This window comes from Thermobia domestica, chromosome 1, assembly GCF_964235325.1.
Source record: "Thermobia domestica chromosome 1, izTheDome1.hap1.1, whole genome shotgun sequence".
Classification (NCBI taxonomy): Eukaryota; Metazoa; Arthropoda; class Insecta; order Zygentoma; family Lepismatidae; genus Thermobia; species Thermobia domestica.
In genome coordinates, this window is record NC_137454.1 from 143,363,345 (window position 1) to 143,387,242 (window position 23,898).

Genomic DNA, 23,898 nt, shown 5'->3' on the forward strand with positions numbered 1-23,898 from the left:
TATTTTTCTTAATTATTCTCAAACTTTATTCTCAAACTAATTTTATTTAAACGAAGACAAAACGGATTCAAGATGTAAACTAAAGAAATTTATACAGAAAAACACGATCATGCGTTCTATTGTTATTCAGTGGGATTCAAAACTATTGAGACAGGGACCAGGGTTTAAAAAAAATTAATACTACATAACATTACACTGTAACTGGAGGGTTACAAAATATGTTGTCCCGAGCACAATTCTTATGTTACTAGGAAATATGTATCTTTATGCATTATTTATTTATTTATTATCAGATTTTCAGACACAACTGTGAAGATATTTTATTAAACCGGGGAATGTATTTAGGAAAAAGGATAACCAGTACCTATACTTCCGACTTTTTCTTTGATAATCCTGAAGAAAATCTCTGGAAAAATGCAAATCAGGATGGCCAGCAGCGGAATTCCGATCAGGGACCTCCCAACATTTTATTTTCGTTTCCTCAACAAAAGACTATGGCACAAAATTTATAAGTGAAATTAAATAATGAACGGATAAACGATTCCATACATGTCCTGATGATGAAGAAACTGGATTCCAAAATTACATTCTTTTTTGTTCTGGCCCCAGATTAAGGAACATACAGACAATATATTTGTCAAGTTTTATTGATGTACAGTTAGTAAGTATGAGGATACAGAACAGTCACTCTCAACTCGACGGTCTCTGACGTCACAGTTTGTTACTCGTTTTCTCACTAAACATTACAGAGAGAGAGAGAGAGCAAGCATTCAAAATTTTAAGAGATTACACCACTATCTAATACAGAAGTAACTTTGTATCACCATCGTTTGTTTGCTTGAACAGACGTTTTCGTTGTTATTGTATTTTTTGTGTGTTAGGATCCCTTTCATCATTGCGACTAACTGGGACGTAGACTTACAGCTTATCGTGGAATCCAAGAAATGCTAACTTGTTTATTCTCAGTGTTATCATCTCACACATTTTGAGAATTTCAAACTAAAATTGTTCTCATTATTTTGAAAACATTTGTATACGGCGTACAGAGTTTCGGATAAAGCTGCAGAAGCCTCTATATATTGCAACACTTAACAATTAGAAAAGGTAAAGAAGTTAGCCAGGGCCTATAAATTTAGAGATAACATCTCAAGCTCGCCTGAGGAATTGAAAAAACAATTCTGTCGGATAGGGATATTATGAATTTCCGAATTACAAGATGCGACTGATAATTATGCAGCTACACTTGTGTGTTTACGTAAAATAATAATACAGATAATGTGAGATGGATAAGTTTAATACTTTAATAAATGCCACAGATGTTTGTTGAGAGTTTAAACAAGTTTCGAATTATACTACTAGGTATAAAACTGTATCTCTTTAATTATGGAGTTACAGGACTATTTTGTTTCAGTTGAAGTAATTGTCACCTCTGTGATTTAAATCCCACAGCTAATCACCAAAATAATATTCATGCATATGAAATTCATATGAATGAAGATCCAGATCTGAAATCTTCCATAGAGTGTATATGCATAGACATACAGGTTTCTATGAGTATGACACCAATCTTGTAGTATATATAGACAGTATAACATTACATCTAATCTAATCTAATCAACATAAATAAAATAAAGAGGTTTTTGTGTTTCTGGCTATGTGCGACCTGTGTATCAGATGAGTGGACCGAGAATTACCAACTTTTGGTCATGGGTACCTTGGTCCAGGCACCAGACCAAGACGGAGCGTTTTTTTTTTTTTTTTTTTTTTTTTTTTTTTTAAGGTCGAACCAGAGCAGGGTCTTAGCAGGGCGTTTACCGGGACATGTAAAAGTAGTAAAAATTGACCAATATTAGTGTAAAATTCATACTTTTCGTGGTCGCTGAGATCAATGGTAAAATTTCCACAGGCGTTGATTTCCAAGTACAGCCCGCATCGGTTGGGGACCAGAGGCGTTTCAAACCAGAGGATCTCAGGGGGCGTTTATCGGGATATGTAAAAGTAGTAGAAAATGACTAACTGTTTTTTTCTTTCGTTGTTCACTTTGTTTACATAGATATTTTATCTGGCCCATGCGAAGAATCGGTATTTCAGCTAGTAAATAAGTAAATGTATCTATGTAAACCGTTACATCTACAGATCGTTATATATTATGCGGCAAATTTTAAAAAATCCGTGAAAATATACCGCATAATTTTCATCTTTATAATTTCTTTTTAAAACTTTATATTTGATGAATTTTGCTGTCCATTAGTTGATTTATGATCATATATTTATAGTTGTTCTAGAGGATATAAAAGTTACTTTTTTCGTTAAGTGTTGAGCTCGAACTTAAATATCTTAATCCTTGCTAATCCTAAAGAGGGAAGAGAAAAAGTTAATGCAATTTAAAAACTTCCAGATTAAATCCCACTTTTTCTTCTTTTTTTGTTCTAACACCAGCTTTGAAAACGACCATTTGTATCCTACGTGACCTGTCTCTCTTTTTCTTTTATTTCACAGATTTAAAAATAAAAATAAAGATCTATGAGGAGGGGGAGTGGGGAAGCTAGAGAATCCTAACGCACTGATGACATCTAGTGAGAACGTGCTTCAATTGCAGATCCGTAATAAATATGTAATCCTTGTGGCTGAGCTTCCCGTTAGTCTCGGTGGGATATATAGAGGATCAGGTCATTCAGGGTTGCCACTATCATATGTAAATTTGTTGTTCATTCTGTTGATTTATAGTATAACTTCTCTTAATTAAGACGGGAAAACGATCCTAATCTTTTGCTTTTGCTTCCCTCGCAACTTTTGATGTTGGTTGAACCTGCATAGTGTTATTGTCAAATGAGTTTTGTAATTCCTAGAATATTTCCCTAGTATTTAGACACTATTCTATAAGTAAGGGAAAGAAGTGTAACAGTTTCAAAAACAAAGGTTTACGCTGAAAGAGATGAGCAAACAGATGAGAAAGTTACACAATGGAAATTTCATATATGTATATGTTACTAGAGAGCATGTTGATAATATAATTGAGACATATACAGTAAATGGAGTACATCACTCACGTAGAAAATAAACATGACGTAGAATTCTAGCTAATTTTGTAAACAAAAGAGGTATGGGAACACCGTAAGATGATTCCATCTCACAAATTGACAGGATTGACTTAGTATAATACTGATTTTTCATGGAAGCTTTTGTTTCTGTTTGGACGTTCCGTCCAGCCCGTTAAAGCAAAATGTTAGTTTCTTATATAGTAGTACTTATGGATATATGTATATTTTTTTTTTATATTCTAAGCAAGCTCTGGCAGTCCCTCAGTTAGGGAAAGGTGGGAATATGTAATTTCCAAAGGAATTATCTTATAAAGAGAAATAAGTAATTATCAAAATTGAACTTAACAATGAGTGAATAAGTGTAAACTTTATTAATTTGATGAAACACATTTTTAATATGCAATTGTATTCAGAAGCTGTTGTTGATAAAGTTTTTGTTGTATAATGCGCATCAAGTTTGTACTATTTGTATCTTACGCCTAAAATTTGATTAATAGTACTGCTCTTAAGCTAAACTATTTCTCTGCTATGGGTAGTATAGATACAATTAAATTTCTTCATGAGAATATTATTGTCTAAAAATCCAGAACCATTATGAAACCCAAATTATACTAGTACGTTCATTGAATTTAACATTCATACGACCTGCATAGATGTCCTTATTCTAAAAAAAAAAAAAAAAAAAAAAAAAAAAAAAAAAAAAAAAAAAAAAAAAGTAGATACTCCGAAATCAAATTGTTAATGACTAATAGTAAAAGACATACAAATGCTAGTATTGTATTTTCATGAATATAATAATACCGAACTGCTAGAAGTCTATAGTGTATAGAGAGTATTCCTATTATGCGCGACAACATTCATGATTGCTTATAGTATCCGTTCGTGACTAAGGTACAGACGCGAATGTTTTCAGTGCACTCAGTTCCAAGTTCGATCACCGTAGCGCCATATCAACAATGATTAGTAGTTCGGATACTAACCTAGGACATAGGTTCCATCTGTTGCGGTCTCTCATGCTAGAAAGGGAGGTTAAATTCTAATTAATCAGTTCACGATGTTCTACAGATGGTATATGGGTGTCAGTCAAATGGTCGAGAGATCAAAAAAAAGTGTCTGTTGCTAGTATGCCATATTCCTATTTGATGCTCTACGATTTCTTTGTTACATACACATTTTAAGCTTCTGCCATCCTATTCCAACTTTCAGGGCAGAATTTAAAACGTCTTTTTTCTTACTATTTTTTGATTCATGTATTATTTTATATTCAGGTAGACTATACAGAAATAACATAAATTTTACTGATGACAGAATGATTCAGTAATAGTGCACGATGTCGCAGAAAATGTATTTTAGCTATTTACATCATCTTATCCATCGTTGTTGTCGCGATATTCTGTTTTATCGTTGATTATTTATAGTTCCTTAAACATTTTTTCCTTTACTTATTTGCACCATTAACTATCTTATTGCAAACTATAATGTTTACCAAGGACACTTTAAGTAGAGTATTAGTATGGAACAATGTGGGATACTCTTTGTTTTCTGTAACTTTAATACTCACTGTTACTTTAGGAGCTTCCAAGCAATTCAATGGTTATTACACATATTTCTTGTATTAATACCTTTCGAATCACTAGCTAGATTGCACTTTCTCGTCGCAAGTAACATTTGTACTGAAGAGACTGTTTAAATTTCAAACAAAGAAGTTAAAGAAAACTTGATTCTTTTTATTGACAAGGTCATTGTTTAAAATTCAAACGAAAATCTGAAGTTGTATTTACAAGAAACAAAGTTGTGTGTGTGTGGACTTGTAGCTACTTTGTTCTGAACTTACATTACTTGGTTTTCTTAATGTATTTTTATTGGGCGTATATTGACAATATTTTTTTCCGGTGTCAATTTTGTAGGGCCTAGCAACATTGCATTAACGAGAGACACTAAGACGAGCGAATGGCCAGTGTTGCTTGAACAGATTTTGAAACAAAAAGCAGAGATTTCATCCTACACGAGTGTCCACTTAGTACATGTCACTGCTACAAGTGAAACGAACTTTCCCTCTTTTTTATTTTTATTTTTTTTTTTTTTTTTTTTTTTTACTCTTTAAATAATCTGTGCTTCCAGGAAGTAATCAGTCAAACATTGTCATCTGCGAAGAAGCCAGGATCATTATTACTAATTACTATATACAGTATATCCATGAATGATATATATTTGACGAATTTTTAAAAATAAGCTGTTCTAGGAAGTAACAAGAGTATTAATTTTTCTTTTAAATTCATTTTATATTACATCGTGTGTTTCCTTTCGTATGCCAGTAGTCTTACAGAGAAATAAAATGAACGTCTGAAGAAGATAACCAAAACTTCTTTTATTTCTACGTCTCATGATTATACCTTTTAGGCTATGTTTATGAAAGAATTGGTAGAATGAGAATTAGTGGAAAGTAACGGGACATCTCTTAGAATACGCTTAGACACAATGTTGGCCCCCGCAAACTCGCATAATCTGGGATTAAATCAGAACCTCTCACACCGGAGGCTTGCGCTCTACCAGAGCCCCTCAATAATCAAAGCCGAACCGAAAGTAATAAAACTATCATTATATTTAGCACACAACGAGTAAAAACGCGAATGACCGGGCCATAACTTGAACCCGGGATCTCTGGCATACCCGTGCCATACTACGCCACCCAATCTGCTTCCAAGTACAGCCACACATCTTCTCACTCCCGAAGTCGGTGCTCTGCACTCAGACCACATGGTTTGTATCACAACCTAGCTGCTGTGTTTGGACAATCCAGTTTCCATCTATTGAGACCTTTTGACAATTGTAATTTCATATATATGGGAAATTCCCGAGAAGATATTTTTCGGGAAGATTCCCAGAAATGGGAATTTTCCGCGAATTTATGTACAATCACAAAGGAAAATGCATTCTATTACTATATTATGATTTCAAAGTTAAATTCGTTTCTATATCACAGTATATTTTTGCTGTTGTCCCCAGAGGAGTCTTTAAAATGTATATTCTGAACGGTATTATGCTATTTTATTAATATTTTATTATATTTAGAGAGTTCGCATAAATGTATATTTATTTTCAATGTGTTCTATGGATGTAATTATGTGTGAAAAAATTGTATAGTAAGTCCACATACTTTTAAACCGCTAACCACTTTAAATTAATATGTAGGCCTAAGTGGATTTTCTAAATTTGACTCTACTACTGATATTATAAACATATTAAATCTTTAAAGGTTATAAACAAATTAGGTTGGGTAACTGCCAAAAGATACATACCACACCATTTTATCAACCATAAATATTTATGTTCACAATATTTGAAAGATACTGACTTATCTTTAGAATTTTGCACGTAACATTGCCATACAGGACCTCTCTTCCTACCCATTTCTCGAAATTTCATGCGTTAATTCACATGTAAGTGAAGTCCGAATACCTCTTCAGAAATTCGAGTCAGAGAGAGGAGACAGACCGATGTCTATTATTAACGGTGGTTCGGGGTTTATTTATAGTACTTCATCTCTATTTCTACATAATCTCTACATTACTTTACAAACTGGTTCCTTTTCATCGTTTGTAAATTAGTACTTTTCTACCTTTTAGTGCAAATGGAAATGGAGCTTAAAAATCATATTATTAGTTATATAAAGTACAGTCAACGAATCTTAATTTTTTAAAACCTCCAAATAATTTAAAATCTAGAAGTAAATCATAATAAATGAAAATAAAGTAATTAGTAATATGGTTCTTATAATTTGGAAGATAAAGGAAAGAAATGGAAATAAATTCCTTTCCGGGAATTTAAATGCCAGGGAAAAAACCCGGGAATATTCCCATTTTTTATTTTCCTTCTCACTGGGAATATTCTCACTGCCCATCACTAGTCTGACTGAGCGAATAGCACCGACTTCAGGAGTAAGGTGTGCGGCTGTTCTGAGAAGCACACTGGTGTAATGGTTAATGCATTGGGACGGTATGCCGGAGTTCCAGGGTTCGTATCCTGGTTCAATCATTCACTCTTTGTGTTATTTAATTCGTACCTACAGAGGATGTGGTGTATAAAATTAAGCTTAAATATGTTGTTTTTTCCATTCATTAATATATATCAGTATATATGTTCAGGAATCAGGTGTGATTCTCGGTTCAAACTGTCTCAGCATATGAGATTTTAACTGTCAATACTACAAACAATGCTGTAACAGTGCATAGTTTTATAAGTAATGTTGCAGCATTAGTAGAGAATCCAAACTTAAAATTTATTTCCACCAAATTCCATTAAAACAAGAACTTTTCCACGCAATCTCTAATCACGAAATGCTCTCCAAATTTTAAGTTTTCATCGTTATTCCTACATATTGTACCGATGTAGATCTCAGATCTCTCTCGTTTCCCGCCAGTATTAACGTTGATTTATTGCGTCTTCTCATTATCTACAACAACACGCGAAAGACATAGTAACATAAGTTTACGAATGCTGAGGTGGAGAAATGAAAAAGTCCTCCAGCCCCTCATACATTGCGCGGAATGTAAATAACAACGTGACAATTTAAGAAAAATTGGTGAAACTATGAAATTTAGCTACTTCCGGCTAAAGTGGGTAAAATCACAAATTATCGTTGGTAAAATAAAAGGTCTTAATGTTAGAAAAAGTATCTACAATTCCACAATATCCATTGCAAATGTAGTGATGCGAAGCAGAGAACTTTATAGCGTAGAAAAACTGGTTGAAGCTATAAACTCAAATATTTTATGTTTTATCTTCGTGTAAGTTATCCACACACACACACACACACATTCTTAAGTTAGAGGCACAGTGCATATCCAAACAGGACCAATGCACTGCCTTGAACATACTTGAAGCTGCAAAAGATAGTCTGCAGGGATCATCAAAACTCAGACTTAGTAGATTGGCGAAAACCTTCACCTCTTAGAAAATGATGATCCAATTAATGTGAAGGATCTGAAGTTTGCAGTGGAAACAAAGTATGCATATTTTTTGTCTGTAGACATAGAACGCTCATTCTTGAAGTTTAAAGTACTCCTGGCAAACCAAGGAAGCCTGACATTTTCTAATTGTGATTATGAATGTTGTCAAATTCAATTGATTTATATATCAGTCATCCATGCCTTGAAATAGCAACAAATTGGTGATATTCATTTACATTTTTCGATGTTCAATTAAGACGTATTTTTGAAGTGACCAAATATTTAGATGCATAGAATCTGGTACAAAAATATTAAAATTATGTGTTCTATGTAGTACAGGGTTTTCATAAAGTCTGGACGGATTTAATTTGCTTATAATTTTCATAAAAATGCTCATAATGAAATCAAATAAAGTGCAAACGGTAGCGGAAGGATTAAATTTTTACCTGTAATCTGCACCAGCTCAGTTCATTCACCGCCACACCTCCAACTGGGCGCCATTTACGTCCACTTCTGTGGGCTGTTGATGATGCTTTCCCTTACCCTGCTCACTGTTGCAGGCGATGTTGGCGGCCTCCCACTTCGAGGACGGTCCAGGACGCTTCCTGTCTCCAAGAACTTAGCATGCCACTTTCGGATTGCACTCTCAGTCGGTGCCGGCTTTTTGAACTCTTTGGTGAACTTTCGACACACAAGAATTGGTGATTTTAGCTCTGCGTACCACAGAACACATTGCGCTTTCTCTTTCACCGACGCCATCTTTGATACGGTAAAAAAAATAGTCTTCTCAGAGGAGTTTTTCATTTATTTATTTCTTTAAAAGACACACACACCAATACAGCTTACAACTTACTTTTAACAGTCAACATTGAAACAACAATGAAAACAACAATGGATGGAATTTGGTAAGAAACTGACCCTTGCCCTCCCTCTCTCAACATGTTCGGAGTTGCCGCTTATGTAACAGTGTTGCCAACTAAAAATTTAATCCTTCCGCTACCGTTTGCACTTTATTTGATTTCATTATGAGAATTTTTATGAAAATTATAAGCAAATTAAATCCGTCCAGACTTTATGAAAACCCTGTATAATTATCAATGAAGATAGTTTTCATTTAATCAAAAACGTTTTTTTACTCATCACTTCAAATTTTCACCAACAACGATGTTTCTCCACCCATCATTTCACCAAATTTCCATCAAGAACTATGGACTTTTCCATTTTTTTACAATTTCAGTTTATTTCAAAGCTACTTGGGAGCTTTTACGGAGTGAAGCAAATCGCTAGTAAACTTAATCTTTGCTTTTCTTATTTCTTGAGTACACCTGTTTCTTACAGTACATATTTATATTATTGATGAAGGAAATTTGCATTTAGGAGGTTAGTAAATCTCTGCTGTTTATATTTCTTACATAATGAGTCATGTTGTTTCATTAGAGAAAATATTTCGGAATTAATCCAAGGTTATGATGGTCTGCATTCACTTTTCGTTATTAGGGGCATGTTTATTATATAATTTATTTAATGTATTTATCTTCTACATAAGCAAAAAAACTGACAAGAAACTATGGAGTAGCGGCTGCATCTTAGTTTTGTGCATCCACACTAATGCGTTTAAGATATCTGTGCTTAATCATTTTTGGCTGGTACTTAGGAATTGCTAAAGTATAAGAAAAATACGTCACGTCGTGTGGTGTTCTTAGGTGTCTGTCCATTGTTAATAATTCTTTCTGGTTTAATAGTTAATATTACATCTAGCTATGAGTCTGCTTGCTGTATGACAGGTCGCCTCAAAAGGTAATATCTGCAGATCGTATGATGAGACAATGTCACGAAACTCACTTAGTTCATGAGAATTTTGAGAAAGGTCGTAATTGAAATCCGCGGCGATAAAGATGTGTTGATAACCATATAGATACTTTGATAGCTTTCGGAAAAATGTTCGTATAACGACAAATGTGTCCCATACGCCACTGAGACAAATACCTGTTGTTCACCGAATGTTACTTCCATTAACAGGTATTCAGTTTCGTTAGGTGTTATCTGATTCAGAAAGAACCTCTACTGGTAAGTTTTCTTCAACGTAAATACCTACTCATCTTTTATTAATTGTCTTTCCTATATAGTGTATTCCCTGGTAATCTAACCAGACTGTCGTCTAAGGAAGGTTTAAACCATATTTCACTAACTAAAATGCAGTGCACATCAAGAGGCGAGAAAAACGCAAGAAATTCGTCGAAAGTGCTCGAGAGAGATAGACTAAAGCGCTTGAGGGTATTTGTTGGCAGACCAATCCTCCTTCATGACAGACCACGTTGGTTTGCATAGGTAAGCAGGAAAAGGTAGTAGTGAAGATTGCAAACTCATAGATATGTTGCTAAGTTCCGTTATGAATGAAATGGGTAACCTTTTCTAGCGATGTCACTATTTGTATCTTTTAACATTAAAATAACTTAAACTTCCGATTGAACTTTTAAGTAAAATAAACTTATGATTTGCCAGCAAGCAACGTACATATGATACCAATGATTTCAAGCTATCATATTTCACTAGCGCTATTACAATGTCACTATTGTATACATTAACATTTAGAGGAATGGTGGAATATTGCAAATTTAGATATATATGTAATGAAGATAAACAATACATTACACACCACTCACACACTAAATAGACACATATGAAAAACAAAAACAGAAAAAAATAGCAGTCTGTATTAGTACTATACAGGGACGTAGCTAAGGGGGGGCACCGGCCTCCCCAAATCTTGGCATGCCCCCCCCCCAAATATTTATTTAAAATTATATGTTACAAATTGTTTTTATCCGACAATAAATGAAAAAAATATCCATAGTAAACTGAAATTATTCATATTTCTAAGAATTTTTTAAAAATCCATTTATAGGTATTTCTTAAACATTAAAAGTGAACGGTAATAACTTTTACACCGTCACCTTCGTTAACATTGCGAGGTTCTTCCAACCCTTAGAGTGATTCCAGCCTTATAGTCGCCTTGAAGTACTAAGGCTAAAAAGCTATACGAATGCACTTTGTATAACCGACTAAGAAAAAAAAAATGAAAAGTTGATTCGACTCAAAGGCTAGGAGAATACTTCTCCCACATTGCTGGGTTTTGCAACATAGTATCTTATAGTATCTTTTAATTGTTTTACGAGAAGGTACTGAGTGTAGGTTTACTCTGGCGCTGGCAACTGTGGCTGAGCGGGAAAGAGTCTATTTTCTTACTGAACGTGGAATCCACACTGTTATGTTTGCTATGCATGTGTTCTTGAAATTAATTTAAATATGGAGAGATTTATAAAATCTGGATATTTTATTTCACACGAAAAAAGTGATAAGCAATTGGTGAGTACCTTCAGTGAAACTGATAAGGTGTGTGTTGTTGCTTAGGAAAATATTCATTCGGACAGTGTTGATAAGGAAGGTGCTAGCATCTCACAGCAAAACATTCATATGAATGACTGCTTTCAGAGGTCCAAAGAAACTGGAGATGTCCTTAATCTGCAAAACGATACATCTGGAAAAAAATAAGAACCCGTCGAGAGTGCTTAAAGCCTATAGAAAAGATAGTGGTGATTGTGATCCATTTGGGTCGATAGGGATTGGCTTCCCAGGCAACGATGAAGATGACAGCAGTTTAAATAAAGGGAATTTCTTGCAAACATTTGAGTTGTTACGACGTTTTGATTCTTTTTTATAGAATTATACAGCGCCAGGGAATATCACTTGTGTATCTCCAGAAATTCCAAATGAAGTTATCTTGTGCTGCGGTGAGGAAATCATCAACGTCATTGTAAGTGCCGCTAGAAAATTCAGCGTTATGGCTATGAAACGCGAGATGTTAATGTTTCTGAACAACTTAGTGTTTATGTGAGATATGTGAAAAATTCTAAACCGATAGAGCACTTTTTGAAATTTGTCAAACTTCGTGAGGTAAATGCTGAATACATATCGAAAACAATTATCGAAACTTTGGCTTCTGTACCGGTAGGTGTTAATAAGGACTCAAAATGCATTGGGCAAGCTTACGATGGGGCGAGCGTTATGAGAGGCCACATAGGTGGTGTGCAAAAGTAATTTCGAAAGTCTTATCCCCTCGCGCTGAATATTCATTGCAATGCACATCAATTAAATTTATTGTAGAAGTGTGTTCGTTCGAACAAGTAAATACATTTTTTGATTTATTGCAGACTTTGCATAATTATTTCTACGTCGTAAAAGCTCATAGACGAATACAGCAGGCTCAGACAGTGTTAGGTTTGGAGCAGTCCAGTATGTCTGATTTTAGACATTCGTTGCGCTTCACATGTTCATTCATTGAATGCTATAAAAAAGAATAATGGAGCTATAATCTTTGCATTAGAGGGAAAGGATGCTAAGAAGACTACTGAAGCTGAGGGTATTGCGAACAAACTGAAATCATTTGCCACTGTTTCATGCTTGATTGTTTTTAGTAAGATCTTGGGAATTACTAGTGGCCTGAATAATTTTCTACAAGGAGAAGATACGTATTACCCTAGCAAACGCCCAGCTACTTATTTGTTCGGTTGTTGAAGCCATAAAAGAACTTAGAACAAAGGAACATTCATTGCGTCTCTACACTAAAGCATAGGAGTTTGTCAAACAAAATGGTATAGAAAGTTTTAATCAACCAAAGAGCAGAGAAAAGCGAAATGATAGTAGTATAAAAGATTTTCTGGTTCCGGGTAGTATTCCGAAGAAAAGAACACAGGTTTATACTGAAGCGAATTTTCGTACAGAACTCCTATATCCAGTGGTTGAAAACATTGCGAACGAGTTTGACAGACGATTCTGTAAGGAAAATATATCTGTAATTCGTGGCATTCAAGCGTGTCATCCTAAATCAAAACTGTTCTTGATGAAGGAGGCAACGGAAGAGTCTGCTACGCAATTCGAAATAGATTTTCCTGAACATGAATTCATTGTTATAAAAAATATGTAGAATCTCTTATGAAGGAGAAAGAAATTACAAATATCTCGGACCTGTATGCTGCTCTGTCCAAGCCAATTTTCCCCCAACTACGAATTTGGTGAAAATAGCCTTGACGCTACCTGTGTCATCAGCTTCTTGTGAGTGTTCTTTGAGCGTGCATGAAAGGTTCAAATCATATCTTAGTTGTAAGTCTGGTTAGGATAGAACATCAGCGTTAGTCGCACTTGAAATAGAACAATAGATAGCCTCTAAGCATGAAGAAGATAAAATTATTGATATATTCGCAAAGTCGTTGCATAGGCGTCACAGTTTGTGTTCAGCAAGTAATTTGTAAATACAATGTGGCAAAACGTTCTCAGATGATGCAAGAACAGCATTAAAGAAAATAGTGTTGTAATATTAGGCCAATATTTTACCAATTATTATTTTATTATATATGTACTTCGCTGATTAGATTTTTTTATGTTCACGGAAGTTCAAATAATTGTAGTAACCTCTTGGATTGAGACGCACGGAAGACAACGATTTTGTAAACAAGAAAATGTACTACACTGTAAACAATTACGGACACATTTATTGACCGATTACCATCAATTCTGGTTGCCAACAGAGTACCCTTAAATTTACGGTAATAGTATTTAAGTTATGGTAATAGGGCATACATACGACCTTTTTGTGGCCTAACTTATAACCATAAATTTTACAGTAATACTGTAAATTTTAGGGTAACCGGTAGGCAGCCAGAATTGTCGGTAATCGGTCAGTAAATGTGACAGTAATTGTTTACAGTATAATATATGAAGGAAGTCAGGATCTTTGAAAAGTAACAGTAAAATATACGTCTCGATAGCTTGTGTGTTTACTTTAGGTAGCCTCATAGAACTCATCGCATTTTTTGGGTAGTGAACGTCTGTTACTATATTATTTCTATTTTCTCAAGCTACAAAGTATATAAAGGTACATACAAAGCAAAAAGGTATGTATAAATTACCAAAAAGTATTTGTATGAAGTATTGCGTTTTATAATGTCCTTGCATACCTAAACATTATTAATACATAATTTTTAATTATTGTTTCATTATCGCATTTCGCAAGAGAGGTTCACATTTCTAACCTCCGAAAGAGTAGTTAAAGTTTAATTTAGGGCAATCTATTGGTGAGTATTCCAAACGATATTTTCCGCGAATTATGAGTACACTACAGTATATATATATATATATATAATATGGGTTATTCCATTTGTAAATATGCCCCCCCCCCAAACTCAGAACTCTGGCTACGTCCCTGGTACTATAGTAACTAAAATTTTAAAATAACACATTATGTTCACAGTAATAGTTGCGTCCGATAAAGATGTGTATTTTTCACTTATCACTACTACAATCTTTCCGTCTTGTGTATGTACTTGTTCATAGTTAAACTGTTCTCTTCTCTAATGGTTACACCAATTCGTTTAAACTTCTTTTATTCACTGAAAATTTGTGATCGTGTGTGTTATGTCGAAAATATTATGATGATGGGACGGGGTTTGCTTTCTGATCTCGACCCGATACGATGGCTTCTGCTTATTTCACCTGCTTCTAATGTTACTTTAACCTTGTTTAAAAACAAAGAATTGTCACATTGCCTGTATTTTCACTTGTCTTTTCCGTTATCTCAAAAATTCGAAAGTTATCTCTCCCTTTGGTACTATTCAATTTCCACCATTTTTAATTCAAACAGCCAGTTTCTTCGTCTTTTTCTTTAATTTCATTTCGTATTTTACGATTTTTTTCTGATTAAAGTCTAGAATTTGTTGAATCTGGTGCATGACAACTTTCGTGACAGTCTCTACGATTAGGCCCACTAACCTTTTTAGGACTTCCGAGGATTAACACTGCTTTCACTTGTTCCATTATTACTTGGGGCGATTTCCTTTTGATGTCTTGCACCCTCGAGGTCCTGCTGACTGACCTGACTTCGCAGATCTCGTGGCCAAGGGAGCTGATTTCTCTGTAAATTTGGGGGACACATTCAGATTCAGAAGGTATATATATATATATATATGAGGATTTTAAGACAAATTGCATTCAAATTATACCAAATATTGTATATTCATAAATACAATAGGGGGGCCAGGGCCCCCGCCCCCCAGGATCGGCGCCCTTGCTTGTGGTTATTTCTTGTTGATGCAATAAAACGCAGGCAACGTTTTCTCTTGATATGCTCCAATATATTTAAGAAAATTCATTGCATGTTTAGCCTAACTATCAATACACTAGTTAAAGTTGTGATCACTTCGTAAACTTCACTTCTTATAAAAATATCTCCTCTTCGCTATTTATTTAGTCCAAAGTGGATAGGAATCTAGATCTGATTTCTCAGAACTATAAACAATGGTAGAAATATCTTGAACCAGAGGCGGATCCGGGGGGCGATTGGGGCGATCGTCCCCCTCCCAGAAGAAGAAATTTGCTTATTTTATATAAATAAAACCCATCCCAGAGTTTGGAGCTCTTAAAAGTAGCTCTGAGTAGCAATATTACAACCCATCGCTCCCCCCCCCCCCCCCCAGAAGTCCGTCCTGGATCTGCCCCTGTCTTGAACAGACTGAGTTTCTTTACTTACCTCATTGCACGTTTTCGGACAATCAGGTTGAGAAGTTTTCAGTTCATTTTCACAGTTCGTGCCTCTTGAGAGTTTCCTTAAAAAGGAAAAAAAAAATCTTAGTGTCACTGGACTTTCTACTCATTGTTGCAGAAGTTTATATTTACTCGAGAAGAGAGAACCGCTGCAGTATACCAAATCGCATTCACAGTTGCATCATTCCACATGGATTAAGATTAAAGATTTGACGCGTGACTGTTGATTGTTTACGATGAAGTATTGAGCGGAAGGACAACCCACACCACAAAGTCAAAGTTTCGTTGTTACACATCCACATTGAAAATTTCAAACACCACAAATAAAAGAATGCGATATAAAGCTAGGAAAAGGTATAAGCATTATGCAAATGTAGTATCTGTTTTATATGCGGGCCATAATACCTATATTGTTTCCTATTTTCCAATATTATTATCCTGTGTAACGCTTGATAAGAGGGGGCAATTCTTTTCTAAATTTCTTCCAAGCCTCCCCTCTCCCCGGTAACTCCTCCCATGAATACGATGATAGTATGTTCTCGTTTACTCTTTCATACATCTTCATCAAATGTGTTATACACGCAATGACATGTTTTCCCTCAGTTGATCCAACACTATGATAAGAGGAACTTCCTGCACCCAATTGTAATAATAATTAGTTTCTTAAAAACATACATTTTAAACAGGCAACTACAGGGCATACTAGAAACTATTTAATCCTACTATATTCGTTATGTAGACATGTATCCGGAATAGCCAACGCTCCGACTGCAATATAGGGCTGTTCCGATAATCGAGTAATCGATAATAATTCGATAAAATTTCAAAACCGTTTCATCGATAAAGAATTTTAATTTTATCGAATTATCGAACTTTCGAGACTCCCGAAATGTTCGAGACTCTCGAAATGATCGAGACTCCCGAAATGTTCGAGACTCTCGAAATGATCGAGACTCCCGAAATGTTCGAGACTCCCGAAATGTTCGAGACTCCCGAAATGACCGAGACTCCCGAAATGTTCGAGACACTCGAAATGTAAGAAACATTAGACAACTTCGAGACACTCGAACTCTTCGAGAATCTCGAATTGTTTGAAAGCAGCAAATACAGAAATATATCAATATGATCGCATTTGTCGAGTCGCTTGAATATTTTGAAAAGTTCGGGATTATCGGAGTGTTCGGAAGAAACAATGAATTCGAGGTTATCATAGTTGTATATAATATGTATTACATATATGCAGAGTGTTTATTTTAAAAGTTCTCTCCTTAGCAGTGAAGTGAAGGAAAAGTTTTTTCCCCATAGATCTGTATAAGGTTTAAGCAGTCTGTCAGAAGAGAGAAAGAGGAAGAGAAAACATGCATCACCTGAATGGAATTAGAATCCAAGACACCATTAGTCTACTAATAGTCACTTTGCCGATTGCGCCAATAACGGGGCAGGCAGAAAAATAATTTTAATATGATTTCGAGGGTTTAATTTAAAGTTCTGTATAGAGATAGCCACTGATATAGGTAGAGGTAAGGAAAGTCGATAAGGCTGAAGACTTATCAAACTTGCGTTTCGAAAATTTACTCTCCGGCGCTCGAATGCCTACGAGTAGGTCTATTTGAGATTGTCGTGAAACAAACCTTGAGAATTTTGGGTGCGAAGCTCCCTATTACAGGCCGTCCTGTCTCTGTCTGTTTGCATGTGGCATCCGACGATAACTTTCGAACGGATTGTCCGATTTTGATGGAACTCATTTTAAAATGCTCTCTTTTGCTTTCACCAGACACCTATTGTTTTGGTTGCCATACCACAAGGGGATTTTTCCCGTATTGAAGTATTTGTTCTTACTTTGGGCGTAGGCGTGTGAAAACTACGATAACTTTCGAATGAATTATCCGATTTTAAAGAGGATTGGTCTAAATGCATATGTCAGGTATCTGTTGCTCATGGTTACTTTACGATATTTGATTTTGTGCATAAGATGCCGTGCGGCTCTGGGCATTACCAACCTCAGATTCAATGCGTACCTGGGAGGGGGGGATGCGGTCGAAACGTGGTGCCGACAACACCACATTCATCTACGACTGAGGGCACACTCCCTACATGCTCTCATGGCATGGTGCTATGCACAAGAGAGAACTTTACATATGACAGAACGAAGACTAAAGGAAAATGAAATGAAGTGAAATCTTCCAGTTTAATGACCTACTATTATGTCTGTTAAGCTAAGGGAGAAGTATGATTAAGGCAAGTGAATGATGATGGAATAATTGGTGGAATGGGAATGTGGAAGGAAACGGGAGTACGCCGAGAAAACCCACGGACACGATGTTGTCCACCACAAACTTACTTGGTCGGGGATCGAACCAGGGAGGGACAAAAGGGATGAAGGGGAAAGGAGAAAAACACACATCCTCTGACTTACATTTCAATGGCTCTGATTCAATTTCCATATGAAATTAAAATAACTTCCGATCACTTCTTAAGGAAAAATAGAAAACATTATTTCCTCAAGAGTTCTCTCAGCCGCTTCGCATATTGTTGCAAACAGCCTTTCAAAGAAAGATGGTCGTGCAGTTACTTGCTTTACAGTTGTTGAAAGAAATATTAGACCCTATCTCTCCTGTTGTGTCCTACATACAATAGACTACTTATCATTGTTTCTTTCTTTTAAGAAACAAGAAGCCAATGTCTTTAAAACAGATTACGATTACATTGCACTTCGGTTGTAATCAGATTTTTCTATGGGAAACAAGGTTACACTGTTAATTCAAGCTGAAACGGCACTGGAAATTGTGTTCAAGTTACTGAAGTGAAAATGTCAGGGAAAAGATCATATGGGATATTTGGATCATTCTGAAACTTGGATATTTGGATAGGGCACATACTAGTTCCTAAATAAAATCTTGACCGGACTACGGTAGATCCTATAGTATTGGAGCTATGGACCTATAAAGTTCATTTATTCATGTTTTCGGCATCCTATAACTCCAAAAGGAAGCATTTGTGCACCCAGGTTGGTCTTTTTGTTTTATCTTGGCCTCAGGATAGGGTTGCCATATTTTGAAATTAGAAAAGCGGGGATATTCTAAACCGAAAGTACTGATGTGAATTTGTGTATTAGAAATACTGACGATTCTTCTGACCATTTTTTTAGTGATTTCTTTGTTAAGTGACACTTCAAATGTACTTTTCTAACAAAACTAAAGTAAAGAAAATTTAGTTTTTGCCTTTAATATTTTATGAAGTTCAACAAATGTGAGTCTCGAATTGTAAAGTAAGTATTAAATAAGTATTACAGTAAAATATCTCTAATAAGGATTTCTCTAAGACAAGTTTTCAAAAAAAAAAAAAAAAAAAAAAAGCAAGCGATATATGGCAGATGTTGTTCATACGGTTTTCTCTCTAAGGAATACAAAATAATTTTTAAACTTTTATCGTAAGAAAGCTAAAACATATTGAGGAATCTTGGTCCATCTCTTATAAAATTTCTGATCATTTTCAAAGATTTCTACTTGAAATCATACTAACATACGAAAATACCACAGTTTCACAATATATGAAATACAGTATAAACATTTTAAAAGAAAAAAAAATACTAATAATGAATCTAATCTAAACAATATGCTAAGGATCCGTAGGTTCAATTTGCAATCATTTCTGAATATATAAAGACTAGTTGAACTGGACAGAATGTTATCAAAGAAATACGCACCCATGAGATCATACATTAGTATTCATGGGTTGAACCAAAATGTGTATGATTATGCCAAATTTTTTACATTTTTCATTCCCTTTAACTTCCTTTAAAAATCTCGATGGCATAAAATCTTATCATAAAATTCTACGCATGATACATCTTTCATATTGTACAAAACCAGTAGAAATAATTTGACAGTTTTTGCGTTCATCTTGTTTCTGTCATCTGTCCATTCGCGATTGAGATTGACACAGAAATGTAGCGGTTTACGTTGAATATAACAACACTTTATCAACAAAGTCGTCTTAGATTTTTCTCCAATCCGAAAAAGCGAGTGGGTTTTCATGATTAAGAGATGATTAAGCGGGGGACGAATATAAGACCTGAAAATCTGGTGGTATCCGCTAAAATTAGGTAATGTGGCAACCCAAACGTTGGCGGTGTTGTTTTGAAACACTCTATATAAAATAATGCACCACGTTATTCTAAATCGATGCAAAACTCTTACGTTTTTAAAACCTACATTATTCGTCCAGGAAGCAATTTGCCTCCACCAAACGACGCTTCTGGATCCGCTAGTGTGTGGATTCATCATAATGTACAAACCAACTGTATAGAACATATGGTATACTGTATATTCACTGTCGAGGAAATAGATTTATTTCCGTTTTTCACCTTCATTAAACTTAGTGATGATTTCAAGGTTTCCCCCGCGTAGTCTTATCATACGTCCTAGATTCAAGCCCAATCCGGAAAATTGTCTGGGATTAACTAATGCCCGAAATTTTAGCGAAAATGGAAGACTGGGAAATTTCGCTGTGTTTGGTCAAGTGCTTGGCTTGCAATTCTGTCTTGTGCTGATATTTATGAAAAAATCAATAACGATAAGGTGTTCTTCGCAAGAATATTTTACTCACGAAAATAATTAAGACAATAATATAAAAAAGTATATTTTAAGTATAGAAAATAAGCATAAGCATTTTAGGAAGTTAAGATTAGACTTTTCTTAACTTCTCAATAAACACATTTTTTTTTTCAATGCTAGCCAAGGCTAGCTACCTTTTACAGGGTTATGCCCTGTTTTAGGGAAGTGGTGTGGGAAGACTTAGGTTTCAAGGTCTATGGATGGTCTAAGTGCTGTATTATATCTTTATTCATTTAATTGCTGGACTTAAGGAACTTTGCGTTCCCTAACATTTGGCGTGGATAAGGAATGATCACAATTGACAAACAGTTAATACAGTGATACAGATTAATACATACAGTCAAGCAGTTGTTAGGAATTGCAGAAAAAAATAATACTAAAAAGAATGAAAATGATGTTTTCAGTATATAGGATAGTCACGGAGAAACATACATAATAAGAAACATAATATGAAACAACTAGAACAGGTGAAAAGAGACAAATTTGAAATAAAGACAATTAGAGAAAATATATATCTTAATATATGAGTCTGTAATTATTTGTTGATGGGAGTGAAGGATGAAGTGAGGTGCGATGCACAGGACAACACAAAGGATGTAATGTTAGCAGACGAATGCGGTTATCTTCTTGCCTAGGGGGACTCTAGGCTATGATGAAAGACGGTGGGAACCCAAGTTAGTAGACAGAGGAAATCACTGTGCATGAAATGATGGGAATATGAGAGGACGATGAACATGAGTGATGTAATCATTGATAAGCAAAAGTGAGGGATCATCGGGTGGAAGTGTGTAATGATATAGTGTGAAAAGAAGGGATAAGGGAGTGTGTACATATCGTGAAGGTGTGGTATGTAATGTTAAGTATTGCATTGTGTCAAAGAGAAGGGGATGATGAGCTTGAAAGCGGCTACGGATGTAGGAGAGTCGGAGAGTTTCAAGGTAATATTGCAACGTTGGGAATGAGATACGGGAATAGAGATCACGTGTTGGGCTGGGCAATACTATACGAAAAGCTATCCGGAAGGCGTGTCGTTCAAGGACAAGTAGTTTATTGTAGAATGTGTCGGAAGCAGCGATCCAGGCTGTGAATCCATACGTTAAGGTAGGACGCAGAAAAACCTTGTAGGTGTTTAAGACAGTAGAAGGTGTTAGACCCCAAGTCGTACCCACGAGACGTTTAAGCAAGTTTAGTCTATTGTAAGCCTTTGTCGTTATCGTTTTAAGATGGTGCATCCATGTAAGGTGACTGTCAAAAGTGATGCCTAAATAGGTTACTGTCCTGGTAGCTTGTAACGGAACATGGTCAACATGTAAGGAGAGAGAACGGCGATTTCTGCGTACTTTAGATGTTTTCTTCTTCGGGATGAAAACGATGGCTTGTGTCTTTGTAGCATTAATTTTAAGTTTCCAGTGTTGACACCAGCGGCAAAAGTTATCTATGGCGGTTTGTAGGATGCCGTTTATATGTTGAATGGATGTGCCTAATGCGAGGAAAGCGGTGTCGTCTGCATACTGGAAGGCATGAACGAAATTTGGAAGGCGTGGCATATCAGCTACAAATAGGATGTACAATAGAGGTGAGAGAGCGGAACCTTGAGGGACTCCTGAGAGTAAGAAAATCGGATGCGATAGGCAATTTCGGATGGCGACGTATGTAAGACGGCCGGAGAGAAAGTTAAAGATGAGACGTATGTAGGCGGTAGGTAGCTGAAGTCTAATAAGCTTATAAATAAGTCCAATATGCCACACTTTATCAAATGCTTTTTCCAAGTCGAAGAGGACGAGGCATGATGGGTGCACTGAATTATAGTGTGTACTAATTAGGCTTGTGAGGCGTAAGACTTGGTCATTTATAGAAAATGAAGGGCGGAAACCCGCTTGGCTGAAAGGTAGGATGTTTCTGTCTAAGAGATAGTTATGGAGGCGTTTAACAAGAATGCGCTCAAGAATTTTGCTAAAGGTTGTTGTGAGTTGAATCGGCCTGTAAGAAGATAGTTCATGAGGTGGTTTGTGTGGTTTCGGAAACATGAGCGTTTTTGAAGTCTTCCAAGGCATAGGGAAGTATCCAGTGCGCAGAATGAAAGTGAAAACGTTTGCAAGAAGATGTAGTAGTGCAAAAGGACATTCCCGGATCTGGCGATACGTTATATTATCGAGACCTGGTGCTGTATTTCGTTTATATCGTATGGTATCGGTGATCTCCGTGACGGTGATGGGTGCGGTAACAGGTTGATTGGGATTGAGAACATGCAGATGACTAGGCTGTAAAAATGGGGTTGATGGGTTTACCCGATCAGCAATGTGTGGCCGGTCCTCAGAAGGGGGCGGAGTGAAAATTGTCTGGAGGTGATCGGCAAAAGCATTTGCTGTGTCTGTGTCTGTAGGAGCAGCGGAGTTTCCAATCAATATGGGGTATGGAGTGCTACTGGACTTGCCGCATAAAGCATTGAACCTTTTCCAGTACTTTGTTGGATGACTGGTGTTTGATAGGTTATTGCAGGTTTTAACCCAGCATCTGAGTTTGTACGCTTTGATGTAGTTGTGCACTGTACGTTGCATTTGTTTATGATGATGTAAAGCTTCAGGGTTTCCGGTACGAAGGTAATCTCTGAAAAGTTGGCGGGAGCGGGATATCATAGTCACATAGTGTGGTGGTAGACGTGGTTGGTATGGAATGCTTTTACTAGTTGGGATAGAGAGTTTACTGGCATCCTGGATGGTAGTTGTAATAGTATCCATTGTAGCGTAAAGTTCATCTTCAGTAGTGGGTGATGTCAGGTGTGCTGTATGTTGAGTCAGATAGCTGCGATAATGTGTCCAGTTTGCTTTATCGAAGCGGTAACATAGGCGAGAAGGCAATTGCGAGCGAGGTGATGCAGTGGCTTGTAACTGAAGGGTAAATTGAACAGGAGCGTGATCGCTATCTATTGTATCGAGAACAGTGATGAGACTATGGGTGGAAAGATTTGCTGAGGTGATGACAATGTCCGGTGTTGTGTTGGAAATGGGCCGAGTAGGCTTTGGGAGTGGATGTATGATCCCAGTTGTGTGCGTAGTTATAAAAGTTTCGAAATTCATACGATCTAGTTGTGAGCGACTGTGCAGATTAAAATCGGCCATGATAATATAGTGACGGTAAGTGTTTGAAATATATTGAACAAACTGAGTCGGAAGAGGGTGACCAGGACGTACGTAAATGGTTGCAATTGTGATGCTGAGAGATTTGAAGTATAGAGTGCTGATGAGATGTTCAGGTAACATATTGATGGGACAATCGTGCTGACGATAGGGGAGATGCGGAGAGAAACCAATTGCTACGCCTCCATTCGCTCGTTGTGCTGGAATGTGACTGTCTGCCCTAAGAATGGTGTAGCCGGGTATGCGACATGGAGTTCTCTTTGTCAAAAATGTTTCGTTTAACAGAAAAACTGTGATATGTTCCTCCAGAAGTAGAGTTTCAAACAGGAGTTTATTAGTAGAGAATGATCTGATATTCAAGTACAGAAAGTTTAAAGCCATAATGTAAGGGTGATTATCCGAGCTGAGTGTTTGGAGATGCATGAAAGTGTACTGTATTACCAGAATAAGTAGCTGTGAAATTGATATGAAATGTTGATTTAGCTGCTAGAGTAATTTGCTGTAGAATGTGTGGCCGTATGAAAGGGTGAATATTTTGGAGTGCCAGAGTAAAAAATGT

The 23,898-nt window shown here is 36.1% G+C and overlaps 1 protein-coding gene across 1 annotated transcript in view; it reads right to left on the reverse strand.

Annotated features, from left to right (window-relative positions):
* LOC145666011 (uncharacterized) overlaps window positions 1–23,720 on the reverse strand; it is a 65,015-nt gene extending 41,295 nt beyond the window's left edge. The window contains exon 1 of the mRNA XM_081733128.1: window positions 22,345–23,720. Within this exon, the coding sequence (XP_081589254.1) occupies window positions 22,345–23,720 (1,376 nt within the window). The remainder of the gene's footprint in view (window positions 1–22,344) is intronic.
* Between the last annotated feature and the right edge of the window lie 178 nt (window positions 23,721–23,898).